General features: G+C 40.2%; 2 protein-coding genes across 2 annotated transcripts in view; both read left to right on the forward strand.

The window, feature by feature from the left end:
• Window positions 1-214: 214 nt before the first annotated feature.
• LOC136313127 (histone-lysine N-methyltransferase PRDM9-like) lies at window positions 215-16,373 on the forward strand. Its single transcript, XM_066243645.1, has 6 exons — window positions 215-352; window positions 3,622-3,722; window positions 4,116-4,387; window positions 4,756-4,823; window positions 6,308-6,501; window positions 16,092-16,373. The coding sequence occupies exons 1-6, from the start codon at window positions 333-335 to the stop codon at window positions 16,343-16,345; spliced, it is 909 nt and encodes a 302-aa protein (XP_066099742.1). The 5' UTR covers window positions 215-332; the 3' UTR covers window positions 16,346-16,373.
• Window positions 4,763-16,387, forward strand: part of LOC136306132 (histone-lysine N-methyltransferase PRDM9-like) — a 99,761-nt gene continuing 88,136 nt past the window's right edge. Inside the window, exon 1 of the mRNA XM_066252886.1 lies at window positions 4,763-4,781. The gene's annotated coding sequence lies outside the window, so the exon portion shown is untranslated. The remainder of the gene's footprint in view (window positions 4,782-16,387) is intronic.

The raw sequence follows: 16,387 nt of genomic DNA on the forward strand, positions 1-16,387 counted from the left end.
CCCCAGACACCCGCGCAAGCAGGAACATCCATGACTACTTCTTCCGGGAGAAGTGGCCGCCATGGGCGACTAGGGGATGACGCTATGCCGCAACGTGGAGAGGAACCGGGACACGCTGCTGCGCACAGATGATGGGGAGCGAAAACCGGGCGGGGACCGCGGGTGGCACAGGGGGCAGCCGAGTGTCGGGGCTGCTCCTTCAAGCACTTCACTTTGCGGATCACGATTTTGTTTCTCCCCAGGCCTCGGAGCACCTCTGACCGCTTTCCTGGTTCACCGCCGGCAGGCCACCAGACCCCCCCGGCGGAGGACACTGAGGACTCGCATGAAGAATGGACTCGGAGGCAGTGAGGTGAGGGGCCACAGGCACGGTGCTGCCCTTTAGAAACCCACCCGGGGTCAGGTCCCCGGTGTGTCAACAGCTAACGAGGGACAGAGCTTGCGTTTAGCAAACAAGCGAGATGCAAACAGTGCCTTGTGCAGTAAGGGGCGATTTGCTACACTGCTTCCATATGTAAATAATTACATGTATTTATAGATGTGTTAATGGAGCAAGAACAGTATAAAAGTATAAAAGCACTTAAGAAACAACTCATTCAGAACACTTGTCATCACAAGAGGAGGAGGAAGGTCTGGCCGGTGAGCAGTGCTCCAGGACAGGGATGTCTGGGCAGCGCCGTCCACATTGCAGACAGGAAAGAATCATGGTGATTAAGGCAGCTGGGGTTGTGGGCCAGGGTAGGGACCGTTGTTTCAGGCCCTGTGTCAGCCATCTCTTCAGTGTGTCTGGTTTCATGAGGGTGTGGTCAGTAAGGTCCTTCTGCTTTCATGGGTCTAGCACTGAAACACAGCTGAAGTCCAGGTGTGATCTCTAACTTGACCCAAATGGTTTCTGTGGTTTACAGATCTGAGGCTCTGTTCCCAAGACTGGTGCTGACCAGACTCTGATGATTAAAGAAGGGCAAGGATGGTTAAATGTGTAAAGGTGAAAGGATAAGAAGGAAAGGAGGCAAGGTGGTCACTGTACCATTAGACTGGACAAGACCATTCTGAAACAAGAAGACAGAAAGGAGCCCTGACCAAGTTGCATAATTTGTTAGGGAGTCAGCCCCCTACACCAAGGTTGTGGGTTTGATGTCCAGTCAGGGCCCATATAAGAATCAACCACTGAAGCCTGACCAGGTGGTAGCACAGAGGATAGAGCATCAACCTGGGATGATGAGGACCCAAGTTCCAAACCCCAAGGTTGTGGCTTAAGGATGGGTTCACCAGCTAGCTTGAGTGCGGGGTTGCTGGCTTGAGCATGAAATCGTGGACATGACCCCATGGTCACTGGCTTGAGCCCAAGGTTGCAGGTTTGAGCAAGAGGTCACTGGCTGAGCTAGAGTCCCCTGGTCAAGGCACGTATGAGAAAGCAATCAATGAACAACCAAGATGCTGCAGCTATAAGTTGATGCTAATCATCCTTCTCCCTTCCTGTCTGTCTGCCTCTCTAGCTAAAAACAAAGAAAAGAAAAAAGAGAGAATAATCAACTACTAATTGCATAAATGAGTGCAACAACAAATTAATGTTTCTCTCTCACTCTCTTCCCTTTTCTCTCTCTAAAGTCAATAAAAATATTTAATTTATTGATTTCAGAGAGAAGAGTGAGAGAGAGAGAGAAAGAAAGAAGGAGGAGGCAAAGAGGAGCAGAAAGCATCAACTTGTAGTAGTTGCTTCTTGTATGTGCCTTGACCAGGCAAGCCTGGGGTTACAAACTGGTGACTTTAGTGTTCCAAGTCACTGCTGTATCCACTGTGCAATCTCAGGCTAGGCAAATTTTTTTAAAAAAAATTTAAAAAGAAGACAGAAAGGAGAAAGTATTATGTTAAAGAAATGGACTTTCTGCCCAGTTAAGTGACCTTTACTATATTTTTGACATAAATAGCCAATTTTTTCCTTTTTCTTTTTTATTTTAGTGAGAGATAGAGAGAGAAGGAGGGACAGACTGGCTCAAACAGAGAGAGATGAGAAGCATCAATTCTTCATTGCAGCTCCTTAGTTGTTCATTGATTGCTTTCTCATATGTGCCTTGACTGGGGGGCTACAGCAGAGTGAGTGACCCCTTGCTCAAGCCAGCTACCTTGGACTGGGCCAGCAACCATGAGTCATGCTTATAATCCCACACTCAAGCCGGCAACCCTGTGCTCAAGCTGGTGAGCCTGCACAAAAGCCAGATTACCCCACACTGAAGCCAGCAGCCTCAGGGTTTCAAACCTGGGTCCTCAGCATCACAGTCCATTCTGGAGAAGCAAGACCCTCTGGACAACACTCTAGGTCAGGGGTTCCCAAACTATGGCCCGCGGGCCACATGCGGCCCCCTGAGGCCATTTATCCAGCCCCTACCGCACTTCCAGAAGGGGCACCTCTTTCATTGGTGGTCAGTGAGAGGAGCATAGTTCCCATTGAAATACTGGTCAGTTTGTTGATTTAAATTTACTCGTTCTTTATTTTAAATATTGTATTTGTTCCTATTTTGTTTTTTTACTTTAAAATAAGATATGTGTAATGTGCACAGGGATTTGTTCATATTTTTTTTATAGTCTGGCCCTCCAACAGTCTGAGGGACAGTGAACTGGCCCCCTGTGTAAAAAGTTTGGGGACCCCTGCTCTAGGTGAAAATTGGGTAAGAGAAAATCATTTGTAGATTTCAGTTCCTCTCAGTCCTCTAGAAAGGCTAATAAGTATGGCCTAGGGGTGGACTTTGGATAGTCCTGGATTTAAGCTCTACTAAACTGAGAGTGAATTTAGCACTGGAGCTTTGGGCAAATCTTACAGATTCTCTGAGCTCTTGAATGCTAATATGTAAGGTGAATATACCTTACGTGCATATATTCTTTGACAATATTCAATTCAATTTTATTTGTGTATGTATTTATTTATTTTTTAGGTAAGATGAGGGGAGATAGTGAGGCTGACTCCCATATGCACCCTTACCAGGATCTACCCAGCAACCCCAATTCTCGAGTACTGAGCTGTTTCTTAGCACCTCAGGATGATGTGCTCCAGCTAACTGAGCCGTCCTCAGTACCCAGGGCCAATGCTAGAACCAGTTGAGTCACTGGCTGCAGGAAAAGAAGGGAGAGAGAGAGGTAGACAAGGAGATGGTCACTTCTCCTAAGTACCCTGATTGAAACCAAAGCTGAAACATACACTAGGCCAACGCTCTATCCACTGAGCCACTGGCTAGGGCATAAATTCAATGTAAAAGCACTGACACCAGTTGTCCAATAAATACATCTCTGATAATAGCGACCATACGCTGTTGGTGTTGTATACATGGCCTTTCCTCAATACCTTACATATACTGTGCCCTTAATAAACATTTTATGAATAACTAAATGTTGGTAAGTTATACCTCATAATGAGAAGATCTAGAAACAAAAATTGAATTGGCCATCTGTAGTCAGTGTACAGGATTACTATTATAGAGGCTCTCTGAGCCAATAGTTGACAAAAAATAAATATACCAGAGTATATAGAAGGACAGGTGATAATTTGATGGGAGGAGATTGTGTGTGTTCTGACAAAATAGAGACTAACACTGCAGACTCCACCAAACTCACTCTTCTCCAACTTAGAACCAGGAGAAAGGAGACTGAAGTAAGAATCTATAACCTACGAGAAAGAAAAGGCCATGTGTACCAAGAGGTCAGCGAGCCCCAGGATGATGACTACCTCTGTAAGTGACCCTCACAAAGCATGTTATCTCTTCATACAATAATGTCATCTGGTCATTTGGCCCTTAGAGCATTCCATTCCCCTAGGGCAGTGGTTCTCAACCTTTCTAATGCCATGACCCCGCAATACAGTTCCTCATGTTGCAGTGACCCCAAACCAAAAAATAATTTTGGTGGCTACTTCATAACTGTAATTTTGCTACAGTTATGATTCGGAATGTAAATACCTGATATGCATTATGTATTTTCCGACCCCAGGTTGAGAACCGCTGCTCTAGGGACCTGCACTGCAGAATTGAGGCTCAATGATGTGAGTGCCTGGGCTCTCTCTGAAGCTCTATATGTCCAGGAACGTGCAGTACACTTTCCCTAATCTCTGTTGCTCTCACCCCCAGATTGTGAGAAGTGTCAGAAGTTCTTCATTGACAGTTGTGACGTGCATGGGCCCCCTACATTTGTAAAAGACAGCGCAGTGGATAAGGGGCATCCAAACCATGCAGCCCTCACTCTGCCCCCTGGGTTGAGAATTGGACCATCAGGCATCCCTGAAGCTGGTCTTGGAGTGTGGAACGAGGCATCTGCTCTGCCAGTGGGTCTACACTTTGGCCCTTATAAGGGCCAGATCACAGAAGATGAAGAGGCAGGCAACAATGGATACTCCTGGCTGGTGAGAAGTATTTACCTCTTCCCCTGTCTTGTGGCTTCCCACATCCCTCCCATGGCTTGGTGGGACCTGTCTTTCTACATGCTAGGACATGGATGGAGACAATATGGTTAGCTCTGGGTGCTGAGTGGACTTTGTAGACCATGGAGCTCCTGTTGAGGATCACAGGTTAAGTGGGAGCAAAGTGGTACAGACACAAAGGAAAGCCTCCTCCCAGCCCTGAGTGGACAGGTCAACTCAGATGTGATGAGTAAAGAAAGTATCATGTGGTCATGAGTGGCAATGCATGCAAGCTGAAAGAGCTTTGTTGACAGTAGAGAAAATACCTCCCCATGCAAAAAAAGCCTTTATATTTTCTTCCTAAAATGCAGATCACCAAAGGGAGAAACTGTCATGAGTATGTGAATGCAAAGGATGAATTCTGTGCCAACTGGATGAGGTAAGCCCAAGAAGTTTCGGGGATTAACGGAGAACACTCATCCCTCTCAGGCCCATACATCTTTCCTTCTCATCATGCCTCCCTCAGTGCTCTCCCTCAATTCTCTGTTCCTCTTTTTGCTCCATTTGGTGCTTTTTCAAGGAAAAAGGTATTTAGAGGAAAAAAGGCAATAAAAATATAGCATATGTCCTCAAAATATAAATCTCTATGCTAGACAAAATTTAGGCACTGGAAAAAAATTTTGAGGGCCTGGATAACACTTTAATTGATCTAATGAACATTATTTTAGCAAGTCCTTACTATATTCCAGTTTAGAGGAAGGTATTCATTATTAAAACAGATCATATAACCCATCTTCTTATGCAGTACAAATTGCAGACAGAGTGAAACAATTGATTTTAGAAATGTTTAACTGTAATTTTCCTATTTTTTGAGAAGTGCACAGTGCCAGGATACCTAAACCAAGGATAGCCTAAACCAGTGAGGGCAGCAAATTATTCCAGCCTCACTTCTACCTAGAACTGAGTTCTGAAGCCTGCAGAGCAATGATCATTAACCACTATCCTAGGGGCTCTTTTATCAGAGGCTACAGAATGTGAATAAGCTATTATTGTTCTTTATGATTTTGCTAAGTTAAAGAGACCTCCAAGTCCTGATATGTTGGCTCAGTGGTAGAGCATCAGAGCGATCATGGAAGTCCATTGTTTGATTCCCAGCTAGGGCACAAAAAAGTGCTCATCTGCTTCTCTACCCTTTTTCTGTTCCTTCATCTTTATCTCTCTCTTCCCCACCCATAGCCAAGGCTATATTGGAGCAATGTTGGGCTGAGCACGGAGGATGTCTCCATGGCCTCTGCTTCAGGTGCTAGAATGGTTTCAGTTGCACCGGCGCAATGCTGAGATGGGCTGAGTATCACCCCCTGGTGGGCATTTCAGGTGAATTCTCATTGGCCGCATGCAGGAGTTTGTCTGGCTCCCCATTTCTCACTTCAGTGGGGCAGGGAGACCTGCAGTATTTTTGGGAACCTGGGTGAGGCATCAAATGCTACCTAAATGAAATGTGAGGAGAATGGAGAAAGGCCTCTCTAAAAAAGATGAACTTGCACTGAGTATTGAATGATGTGAACTAATCTAGACACAGAATCCAACATCAAGTAGCGAGTTCTGTGATATAAACAGGACCTGAGTTAGTTTAGAGAAGCTAGAGGTCACTGGGTTTTATGGCCAATCAGGGTGGAGGTTACATCTGGAATTGGCTTTGGAAAATGGTATTAGGCAGGATGAGCACTGTAAGCAGGACCTGGAGATAGGAAGTAGTATGACATTGTGACAGGCTCAGACATTGAACAGAAGGTTCTCTGGGAGCACTGTGGGAGTGGGTGACATCAGAGCCCGAATGTCAGGTGCAGAGCTGGACATGGATCTGAGAAGTAGTAGAAACTCATCACCTGTGTGTTTCTTTTCTTTCACCTGCCTCAATCCCAGGTATGTGAACTGTGCCCGGGATGATGAAGAGCAGAACCTGGTGGCCTTTCAGTATCGCAGGCAGATTTTCTACCGAACCTGCCAGGTCATCAAGCCAGACTGTGAGCTGCTAGTCTGGTATGGTGACGAGTATGGCCAGAAGCTGGGCATCAACTATGGAAGCAAACAGAAGAGAGAGCTCTTAGCAGCTAGAGGTGGGCACACCCGTTCTTCAAAATGGAAAGAAAAAAGAGAACTCACCTTAGAAATGTTCATGGTACACTCTAAAGTCAGTAAGATTTCGAATCAGATGATTCAGAAATTAAGGATTCATTTCTTATGCCCTTGATTCTTAGGAGAAATTTTTATATTTTTTACTTTTTTAAATTTTTTTTCTTCTTTATTTTTTTAAATTTAATTGTGGTTTTTTTAAGGATTATAAAAGTTATATTTATTCATGATGCTACATTTATTGCATTCCCTTAGAAAAATGGAGAACTGTTTATGTACCCAATTTGCACATATAAAACTTTATACAAATTATGTGCAGCACATAAAGGGCTCTGGTACAGCTAAAATCCTGACACTATAATTGGGGTAATCCTGCTGCAAAGTGTCCAGTTTATCAAGTCTGTCCATGGAAAATTAAACACTGGAATTACAGTCAGTCTCATGACTCACATGTAGAAATTATTTTAAAATATAATAAAATGAAACTTTTAATTCTCTGAAACTCAAAAAAGGTAAACTGGAAGGGGATACATTTTGTTACTCATTTCAATTTAACATGACAAATTCACACCTCATTTTGTCTGGGAAAAAATGATCACTGTAGTGTTGACATTATCTTTATAAGCTGTGGCTGCTTTAGAAGGTATTTTGTCAAAAGTTTTGCCAAATTTAAAAAAATAATATTCCTCTTATAAAATGTTATGACATGTTAAGGAACCAGAAGATACTAAATGTCTTTGGCTATACAACTAAAAGGCCATTTTGTGTTTACATAGATTCTAGGGCCACCCCAAATGCATCTCCCCCCCTCCCATTCCCCTCAACATCTTCCTTGCCCCCTTCCTAAAGTGCCCTCCCCCTTCCGTTCAGGTTTATCTCATCCTATCATCCCCTTTCCCTCTGTCCTCTTTTCCTCTGGTCTCTTTGATCCCTCCTCTGTCTCTATTTTGTTCCTCAGTTCACATTATTCTTTGGATTATTATCAAATGAGTGAGGTCATATGATATTTTTCTTTTTCTGCCTGGCTTATTTCACTCAACAAAATAGTTCCCAGGTCCCTCTATATTGTTGAAAAGGTAATATTTTCTTCTTTTTCATAGCCCCATAGTATTCCATTGTGTATATGTACCACAGCTTTTTAATCCACTCGTACACTGATGGACACTTGGGCTGTTTCCAGATCTTCGATATTGTGAACAATGCTGCCATAAACATGGGGGTGCATTTCTTTTTTTTCAGTCGTGATATGGTGTCCTTGGGATATATTCCCATAAGTTGGATGTCTGGGTCAAAGGGCAGTCCGTTTCTAATTTTTTGAGGAATCTCCATACTGTTTTCCACACTGGCTGCACCAGTCTGCATTCCCACCAGCAGTGCAGGAGGGGTGCCCTTTTTTCCATATTTGTGCCAGCACCTATCATGTGTTGTTTCGTTAATGAGCACCATTCTGACTGGTGTGAGGTGGTATCTCATTGTGGTTTTAATTTGCATTTCTCTAATGATTAGTGATGTTGAACATTTTTTTAGTTTGTCTTTTGGCCATCTGTATGTCCTCTTTGGAGAAGTGTCTGTTCATTTCTTGTGTGCTGGGGTCCAGCCCCGGGGGGATCCAGGGGTCCCACAGGAAGAGACGGCGTTGGCACGAATCGAGTGAGAGAGCTGGATTCTTTTCGTTCTCCTTATTCTCTGGTTAGCATTTACTGCCAGGCATCTCTGCCAAATGCTAGTATAGCTCCCTTTTTATACACACACACTGAGTTACAATTACATGGTATTAATCATTGCTTCTGTTTCACTATGTTTACATGTTTCCGAATAACAGTTAATTTATATCTATAAATTACAGACCAGGTAGAAAATCATTCAAAGTACAAAATAACTTTAATAGCGATAACAACATCGGTAAAAGCTTTTAAAGTATTAGTACTAATATTCACTAACTTGACTGCTGTTGTGAGTCAAGGGGCAGAGAAAGATTAGCAGACGAAATCATTAAGGACTAACAATGGACCACCGCTTGCTCAGGTAAATGGCCTTGAGTTTATGCAGTGTCCTACTTTTTCTCACAAGATTCTAAAAGGCTTGCCCATAAGGAAATTGACATAACATTAAGAGTAGCTTTCATCCAAAGATATACGTAGTGCACTTGCAAGATAGCCTAGTAGCAACATAATTTCAGAAGACATTAACTGTTATTACTTCAATGGATTCCCCTACATTCTTCTCATTATCAAAAAATCTTGGAAAGTATATAAATCTCATGAGAACATCTCACTGAGAAGCCCAGTAACTACCTTTAGTCAAATAACAATTCTCTTAGTAAAACATTCTTTTCTTGCCGACTGCGCTCTCATCCTAGGCCACACAATGGGTCATTCTACTACACCTTACCTAAGATTCTATTGTCTAGTCAAATATTACTTATTTATTATATTTAAACACTAGTTAAGTTCTAACTCTATTCTTCTCAGAGTGTACCACTATCTGCAGATCAAATAAGCAAGAAGAAAGGAATGTTTCTCTACTCTATCACATGAAAAGGCTAGGGAGGAAAAATGTTGAATTAAGTGAAGGCCGAAAGGTGCTCTGTGCACAGCCACTGCCTCCTATCCATTCACAAGTCACAGTCTATTCTTTCTAACATGATTAAGAAAAAATTCTCCTACAAACTTAACCCTTTACGAGGGATATCATAGCCAGCCTCTTATGTCTATGAGCCCAGCTCAAGGGACCCACAGGCTTTTCTGTGGAACTCACACCCTCTGTCTCATTTCCAAAGAAATTACAGGGAAAGCAAGGTACCATAAATAATAGCACACACCCAGAAAAGGGGGGATATAAGGCCAGATTAATTCAAAAAGTCAAAGGGGGAAGTATCCTTGTGTCTCTCCTTTGGGTGACTTTGTCAACCCACAGCCATTGGTCTTCTCTGCTGTGACTTTGTCAATCAGCAGTTTTTGATCTTCTGCTGTGACCTTGTCAGCCAGCAGTTGTGGGTCTTCTTCTGCTGTGACCTTGTCAGCCAGCAGTTGTGGGTCTTCTCCTGCTGTGACCTTGTCAGCCAGCAGTTGTTGATTGGCTCCCGACACTTGTGCCCATTCTTGGATTGGATAATGTTTGTCTTCCTGGTGTTGGGTTTTACAAATTCTTTGTAAATTTTGGTCATTAATCCCTTATCAGATGTATTGTCAAATATGTTCTCCCATTGTGTGGTTTGTCTTTTTATTCTGTTCATATTGTCTTTAGTTGTGCAAAAGCTTTTTAGTTTGATATAGTCCCATTTCTTTATCCTGTCTTTTATTTCATTTGCCTGTGGAGATAAATCAGCAAAGATACTGCAACGATAGATGTCAGTGAGCTTACTGCCTAAGTTTTCTTCTAGGATACTTATGGTTTCACGATTTACATTTAAGTCCTTTATCCATTTTGAGTTTATTTTTGTATATGGTGTAAGTTGGTGGTCCAGTTTCATTTTTTTACAGGTAGCTGTCCAGTTTTCCCAACACCATTTGTTAAAGAGACTGTCTTTACTCCACTGTATGCTCTTACCTCCTTTGTCAAATATCAATTGTCTATAAAAATGTGCGTTTATTTTTGGGTTCTCTGTTCTCTTTTATTGATCTATATGGCTGTTCTTATGCCAGTACCAAGCTGTTTTGAGTACAATGAACTTGTAATATAACTTGATATCAGGAAGTGTGATACCTCCCACTTTATTCTTCTTTTTCAAGATTGCTGAGGCTATTTGTGTTCTCTTTTGGTTCCATATAAAATTTTGGAATATGTGTTTATATCTTTGAAGTATGTTATTTGTATTTTAATTGGTATTGCATTGAATTTATAAATTGCTTTGACATTTATAAATTATGATAATATAGACATTTTAATTATGTTTATTCTTCCTAACCATGAGCACAGTATATGCTTCCACTTGTTTGTGTCTTCCTTGTTTTCTTTTATTAATGTTTTATAATTTCCTGTGTGCAAGTCTTTAACCTCCTTGGTTAAATTTACTCCTAGGTACTTTAGTTTTTTGGTTACGATAGTGAAGGGGATTGTTTTTGTAATTTCTCTTTCTGACAGTTTATTGTTTGTGTATAAAAATATCTCTGATTTCTGTGTATTAATTTTATATCCTGCCACCTTGCTGAATTCATTTATTAGGTCCAGTCATTTTTTGACTGAGCCTATGGGGTTTTCTATATACAGTTTCATATCATCTGCAAATAATGATGTGTTACTTCTTTTTTTTCCAATTTGGATGCCTTTTATTTCTTCTTCTTGTCTGATTGCTGTAGCTAGGACTTACAGTACTATGTTGAATAAATAAGAGTGGTGAAAGGGGGTACCCCTACCTTGTTCCTGATTTTAGGGAAATTGCTTTTAATTTTTGTCCATTAATTATAATGTTGGCTGTGGGTTTATCACAGATGGCCTTTATCATGTTGAGGTATGTTCCCTGTATTCCCACTTTGCTAAGAGTTTTGATCATAAATGGGTGCTGAATTTTATCAAATGCTTTTTCTGCATTGATTGAAATTATCATGTGGTTTTTCTCCTTCCTTTTTTTTATGTGGTGAATCACATTAATTGATTTAAGAATGTTGTACAATCCTTGCCTCCCCAGAATAAATCCCACTTGATCATGATGTATGATTTTTTTCAGTATTGCTGGATCTGGTTAGCTAATATTTTGTTGAGGATTTTACCATCTAAATTCATCAGCGTTACTGGCCTATAATTTTCTTTCTTCTGTTGTCTTTGCCTGGTTTTGAAACCAGAATTTTGTCTCACCTCATAAAAGGAACTTGGAAGTGTTTCTTCCTCCTGAATTTTTTGAAATAGCTTGAGAAGGATAGGAGTTAGTTCTTCTTTGAATATTTGGTAGAATTCACCAGTGAAGCCATCGGGCCCAGGAGTGTTGTTTTTTGGGAGCTTTGTGATAAGTGTTTTGATCTCTTTTGTTGTAATTGGTCTTTTTAGGTTTTCTGATTCTTCCAGATTGATTTTTGGAAGATTATATGTTTCAAGGAATTTGTCCATTTTACCTACGTTGTTTAATATTTTGGCATACAGTTCTTCATCGTGTTTTCTTACAATATTTTGTATTTCTGTTGTGTCAGTTGTTATTTCTCTGCTCTCATTTCTAACTTTATTTATTTGAGTTTTCTCTCTTCGTTTTTTGGTGAGTCTTGTTAAAGGTTCATCGATCTTGTTTACCCTTTCAAAGAACCAGCTCTTGGTTTCATTCATCCTCCATATTGTTTCTTTAGCTTCTATGTCATTTATTTCTGCTTCTATCTTTATTATTTTCTTCCTTCTACTACTTCTACGTCTTACTTGCTGTTATTTTTCTAGTTCTTTTAGATGAAGGGTTAGGTTGTTTATTTGAGCCTTTCAAGCTTCTTAAGGAATGCCTGTAGTGCTATGAACTTCCCTCTCAGGACTGCTTTTGCTGTGTCTCATAAATTTTGAGTTGTTGTTTACTCATTATCATTTGTTTCTAGGAATTTTTTTTATTTCTTCTTTGAATTCATTGTTATTCCATTCATTATTTAATAACATGCTATTTAGTTTCCATGTGTTTGAGTATTTTTCAGTTTTTCTGTTGTGGTTGATTTCTAGTTTTATGCCATTGTGATCAGAGAAAATGCTTGATATCATTTCAATCTTTTTAAATTTGTTGAGACTGCTTTTGTTTCTTAACCTGTGGTCTATCTTAGAGAATGTACCATGAGCACTTGAAAAGAATGTATATTCTGCTGCCTTAGGGTGAAAGGTTCTAAAAACATCTATTAAATCAAGTTGATCTAGTGTGTCCTTTAAGTCTGCTGTTTCTTTGTTACTTTTCTTTGTTGAGGATCTATCTAGTGATGTTAGTGGGGTATTGAAATCTATTATAGCATTGCTGTTGATCTCACCCTTTATATTCATCAAAGTCTGCTTTACATATTTAGGTGCTCCTATATTAGGTGCATGGATATTTATGATGGTTATATCTTCCTGTTGGATTGCTCCCTTTATTATTATGTACTGACTTTCTTCATCTCTTACTATAGTCTTTGTTTTAAAGTCCATTTTGTCTGATATTAGTATTGCTACCGCAGTTTTTTTTTTCATTTTCATTTGCATGAAATATTTTTTTTCATCCTTTTACCTTCAGTCTATGTGCATCTTTTGTTTTAAGATGTGTCTCTTTGTTGTTGTTGTTGTTGTTGTTTTGTTTTTGGGTTTTCTTGTAGTTGGAAACCGGGAGGCAGTCAGACAGACTCCTGCATGCGCCCAACCGGGATCCACATGGCATGCCCATTAAGGGGGGTAAGGCGTGTCTCTTGTAGACAGCACATGTACAGGTTCTGTTTTCTTTTCCATGCTGCTATCCTATGTCTTTTGATTAGATCATTTAATCCATTTACATTTAAGATTATTATTGATATGTAGTTGTTTATTGCCATTTTATTCTTTAAAGCTGTATTTCTTTTTTGCTATATTCTTTTCCCACTTTTATCTGTTTACAACAAACCCCTTAACATTTCCTGCAGCATTGCTTTGGTTGTAATGAATTCCTAATTTTTTAAAAATGTTCTTTGTTGCTTTTTTTTGTCTCTATTTTTTTTCTAATTTTTTAATCTTTTATTTTTATTGAATTCAGAGAGAGGAAAGGGGGTAAGGGGGAGACAGAAGCATCAATCTGTTTCTGTATGTGCCCCAGATAAGGACCGAACCAGCCACCTCTGCATTGCAAGACAATGCTGCAGCCAAGCGAGCCATCCAGCCAGGGCCTAATTTATTTTGTTTTTTGTTTGTTTTTTGTCTGGGAAGCTTTTTATTTCTCCTTCAGTTTTAAGTGATAGCCTTGCTGGATAAAGTAGTTTTGGTTGTAGGCTCTTGTTCTGCATTACTTTGAATATTTCTTGCCATGCCCTTTTGGCCTCAAATGTTTCTGTTGAGAATTCGGATGTCATTGTTTTGGGGGCTCCTTTGTAGGTGATAGCCTTCTTTTCTTTAGCAGCTTTTAATATTTTCTCTTTATCGCTTAGCTTTGGCATTTTAATTATGATGTGGCTTGGTGTAGGTCTTTTTGGGTTTCTCTTTAATGGAGTTCTCTGTGCTTCTTGAACTTGTGAAATTCTTGCTTGCATCAATTTAGGGAGGTTTTCAGCTATGACTTGATTGAATAAAGTTTCTATCCCTCGTTCTTTCTCTTCTTCTTTAGGAAACCCTATGATGCAAATGTTATTTCTCTTCATGTTATCACAGAGCTCTCTTAGAGTTACCTCAGACTTTTTGAGTCTCTTTTCTTTTTTCTGCTCTGCTTCTGTGCCTTCATTTATCATGTTTTCTAACTTGCTGATTCAATCCTCAGCTTCATCCATCCTGCTTTTAATTCCTTCTATTGTGGTCTTCATTTCTGATATTGTATTTGTCACCTACGACTGATTCTTTTTTAATATTTCAATGTTTTTTTTTAATATTTGCTATCTCTTTATTTAGGTGTTCATAATGACCATCCATTGTTGTTCTAAGATCCCTAAGCATCCTAACAATCATTATTCTAAACTCTGTATCTGGCAGTTTGGTTATTTCCATATCACTCAGTTCCTTTTCTAGAGATTTCTCTTGTGGTTTCATTTGGATTGCACTTTTCTGTCTTCTCATTATGTCTGTGTGTTCGGGTGTGTTGTTTGTAGAGCTGGTTGAGTCTAGGTTTGGTGTTGTCTGCCTTCAATTTTTATTTGTGTTATTTCTAGGTCTTCTTGGGTTGTTATCATCTGTTTTTTGTAATCCACTGTCAGGTTTGGCTTTTCTAGTCAAGCTGATTTGAAGTCTTGATTTGTTTGTTTTCTTCTGAGTTATCTCAGTGGTAGTCTTGTTTACTGATCTCAGCAAGGGGCTTATTTGAAACTGTTCTTGTTGTCCAGATTTGGTTTTTCACTCTGACTGTTCCTAAATTAATTTGTAATCTAGTTTGGTGGTGTGAGCTGGGAGTCTGTGCATCTGCCAACTCTGCTGCCATCTTCAGGTCTCTCTAGGACAAATATTTCTTGAGAAGTCAATGAATTCCTAAGCCCTTTTGATACTGTTTGTTCACTGCTTCTGCCATTCCCCAGGCACCAGGTGAAATAATAAACTGCCATTCACCAATAAGCAAGGAATATCATAGATTTTTAACACAGCACTAACCATAACTTTCTATGAAGATGGAAAAAATTTAAGAAATTTAATTTTTTAAGTGAGAGGAAGAAGATAGATTTCTTAATGTGCCCCAACCAGGATCCACCCAGCAACCCCAGTCTGAGGTCCATGCTCAGACTAGCTGAGTTATCCTCAGCACCTGAGGTCAACACTTGAACCAACTGAACTATCGAGCTGATGATCAAACCAATCAAGCCACTGGCTGTGGAGAGAAAGAGAGAGAGAAAGGGGAGATGGAGGGGAAGAGAAGCAGATAGTTACTTTTCATGTGTGCAGTGACCAGAGTTCAAACCTAAAATGTCCACATGCCGGGCCAACACTCTATCCACTGGGAAAACAAGCATTGGCCTGTTTTCTGAGGGCCACCTCTGTATAGCATATAGGGTAAGAGCAGAGGTTCAATAGATGCCCAGAAGCCTAGAATGCAGTGCTCTGATCTGAGCTGAGATGCTGGAAACTTTCCTGAGTAAGGTGGGATGATGGTGCTGTTCTTGCCTATAGGGTGGCTTATTCTTTAAGATTTGCTTTGTTAATTTTTGAAGAATACAGTTCAGTGGGAATCCTCTCAGATATTACTTTATCTCCAAGAGAGAGAGGATTATGGATTAGCTGGAGAGGGATAGAATCAGGCATGCAAGAAGTATGATTGTGGGTCCTGGCTAGTTAGCTCAGTTGCTTAGAGCTGCAACCTGTAATACCGAGGTTGAGCCTGTGGTAGGGCACATACAAGAAATTACCAATGATGAATGTCTAGGTAGAACAATGAATAAATGCCTCTCTCTTTTTTCTTCTTTTTTTCCTCTTTCTCTTCTTCCTCCTCTTTTTCTTCTCCCTCCTCCTCCTTTTCTGCTCAAAAAGATGAATCAATTTTTAAAAACTATGGTTGGGGAAATATCTTGAAAAAGAACTTTTCATTGTATATGAAATGGGCTGACACTGAATAAAATCAAGTATGAATATTTGATGTGAAGCTTGAGAAAGGACATATTGTTAGTTAATCATCTGTCAAAAATTATGATGGAAGCAATTCCTAGTGGAGTCAGGGGTCTTTATAAAGAACTCTGTTAAAAGCTACATATACATAGAAAATGTCAGCATTGTTCCATCATACAAGGGGTGAAAGAGCCTCTGATTCTACTTGACAGTCCCTCATCTGGCAATGCATAGAATAAAAACTTGGCATGGGCTTTCTGGATTTCTAAAGAAGATAGTATACATAAAAATCAAAAGAGAAAATAGATTGTAAAAAAAACTTTGTGGGGGAGAGAGAGAATACATTGTCAACCCCACAAGAATGACTCCTGGGACAGGTCTTAACAAAACATATGACCCAGGCAGCCTTGTCAACATCTGTCCTGACCAAAATTTTCTCTTTCAGCAGAACCACAGCCAGAGATACACCCATGTGCTTCCTTCTCTCGGGCATTCTCCTGTCAGAAACTCCTCAGTCAACATGTGAGATGCAATCACCCCTCTGATATTCTCCCCAGAACATCTACAAGAAAACACCTCCAATCAAAAGATCCCTACCCAGAGGAAGAAAATCAGCAGCAGCCTCATACTGATACACACAACGGGAATGACAAAGCTAAAGGTCAAAAGGTCAAAGAAAAGTCCAAACATTTGATTTAAAAAAACAGGCCGAGGAGGATTTCAAGGGCCTTTTTCAAAACT

The sequence above is a fragment of the Saccopteryx bilineata genome, chromosome 1 (genome assembly GCF_036850765.1).
Source record: "Saccopteryx bilineata isolate mSacBil1 chromosome 1, mSacBil1_pri_phased_curated, whole genome shotgun sequence".
NCBI classification, from domain to species: Eukaryota; Metazoa; Chordata; class Mammalia; order Chiroptera; family Emballonuridae; genus Saccopteryx; species Saccopteryx bilineata.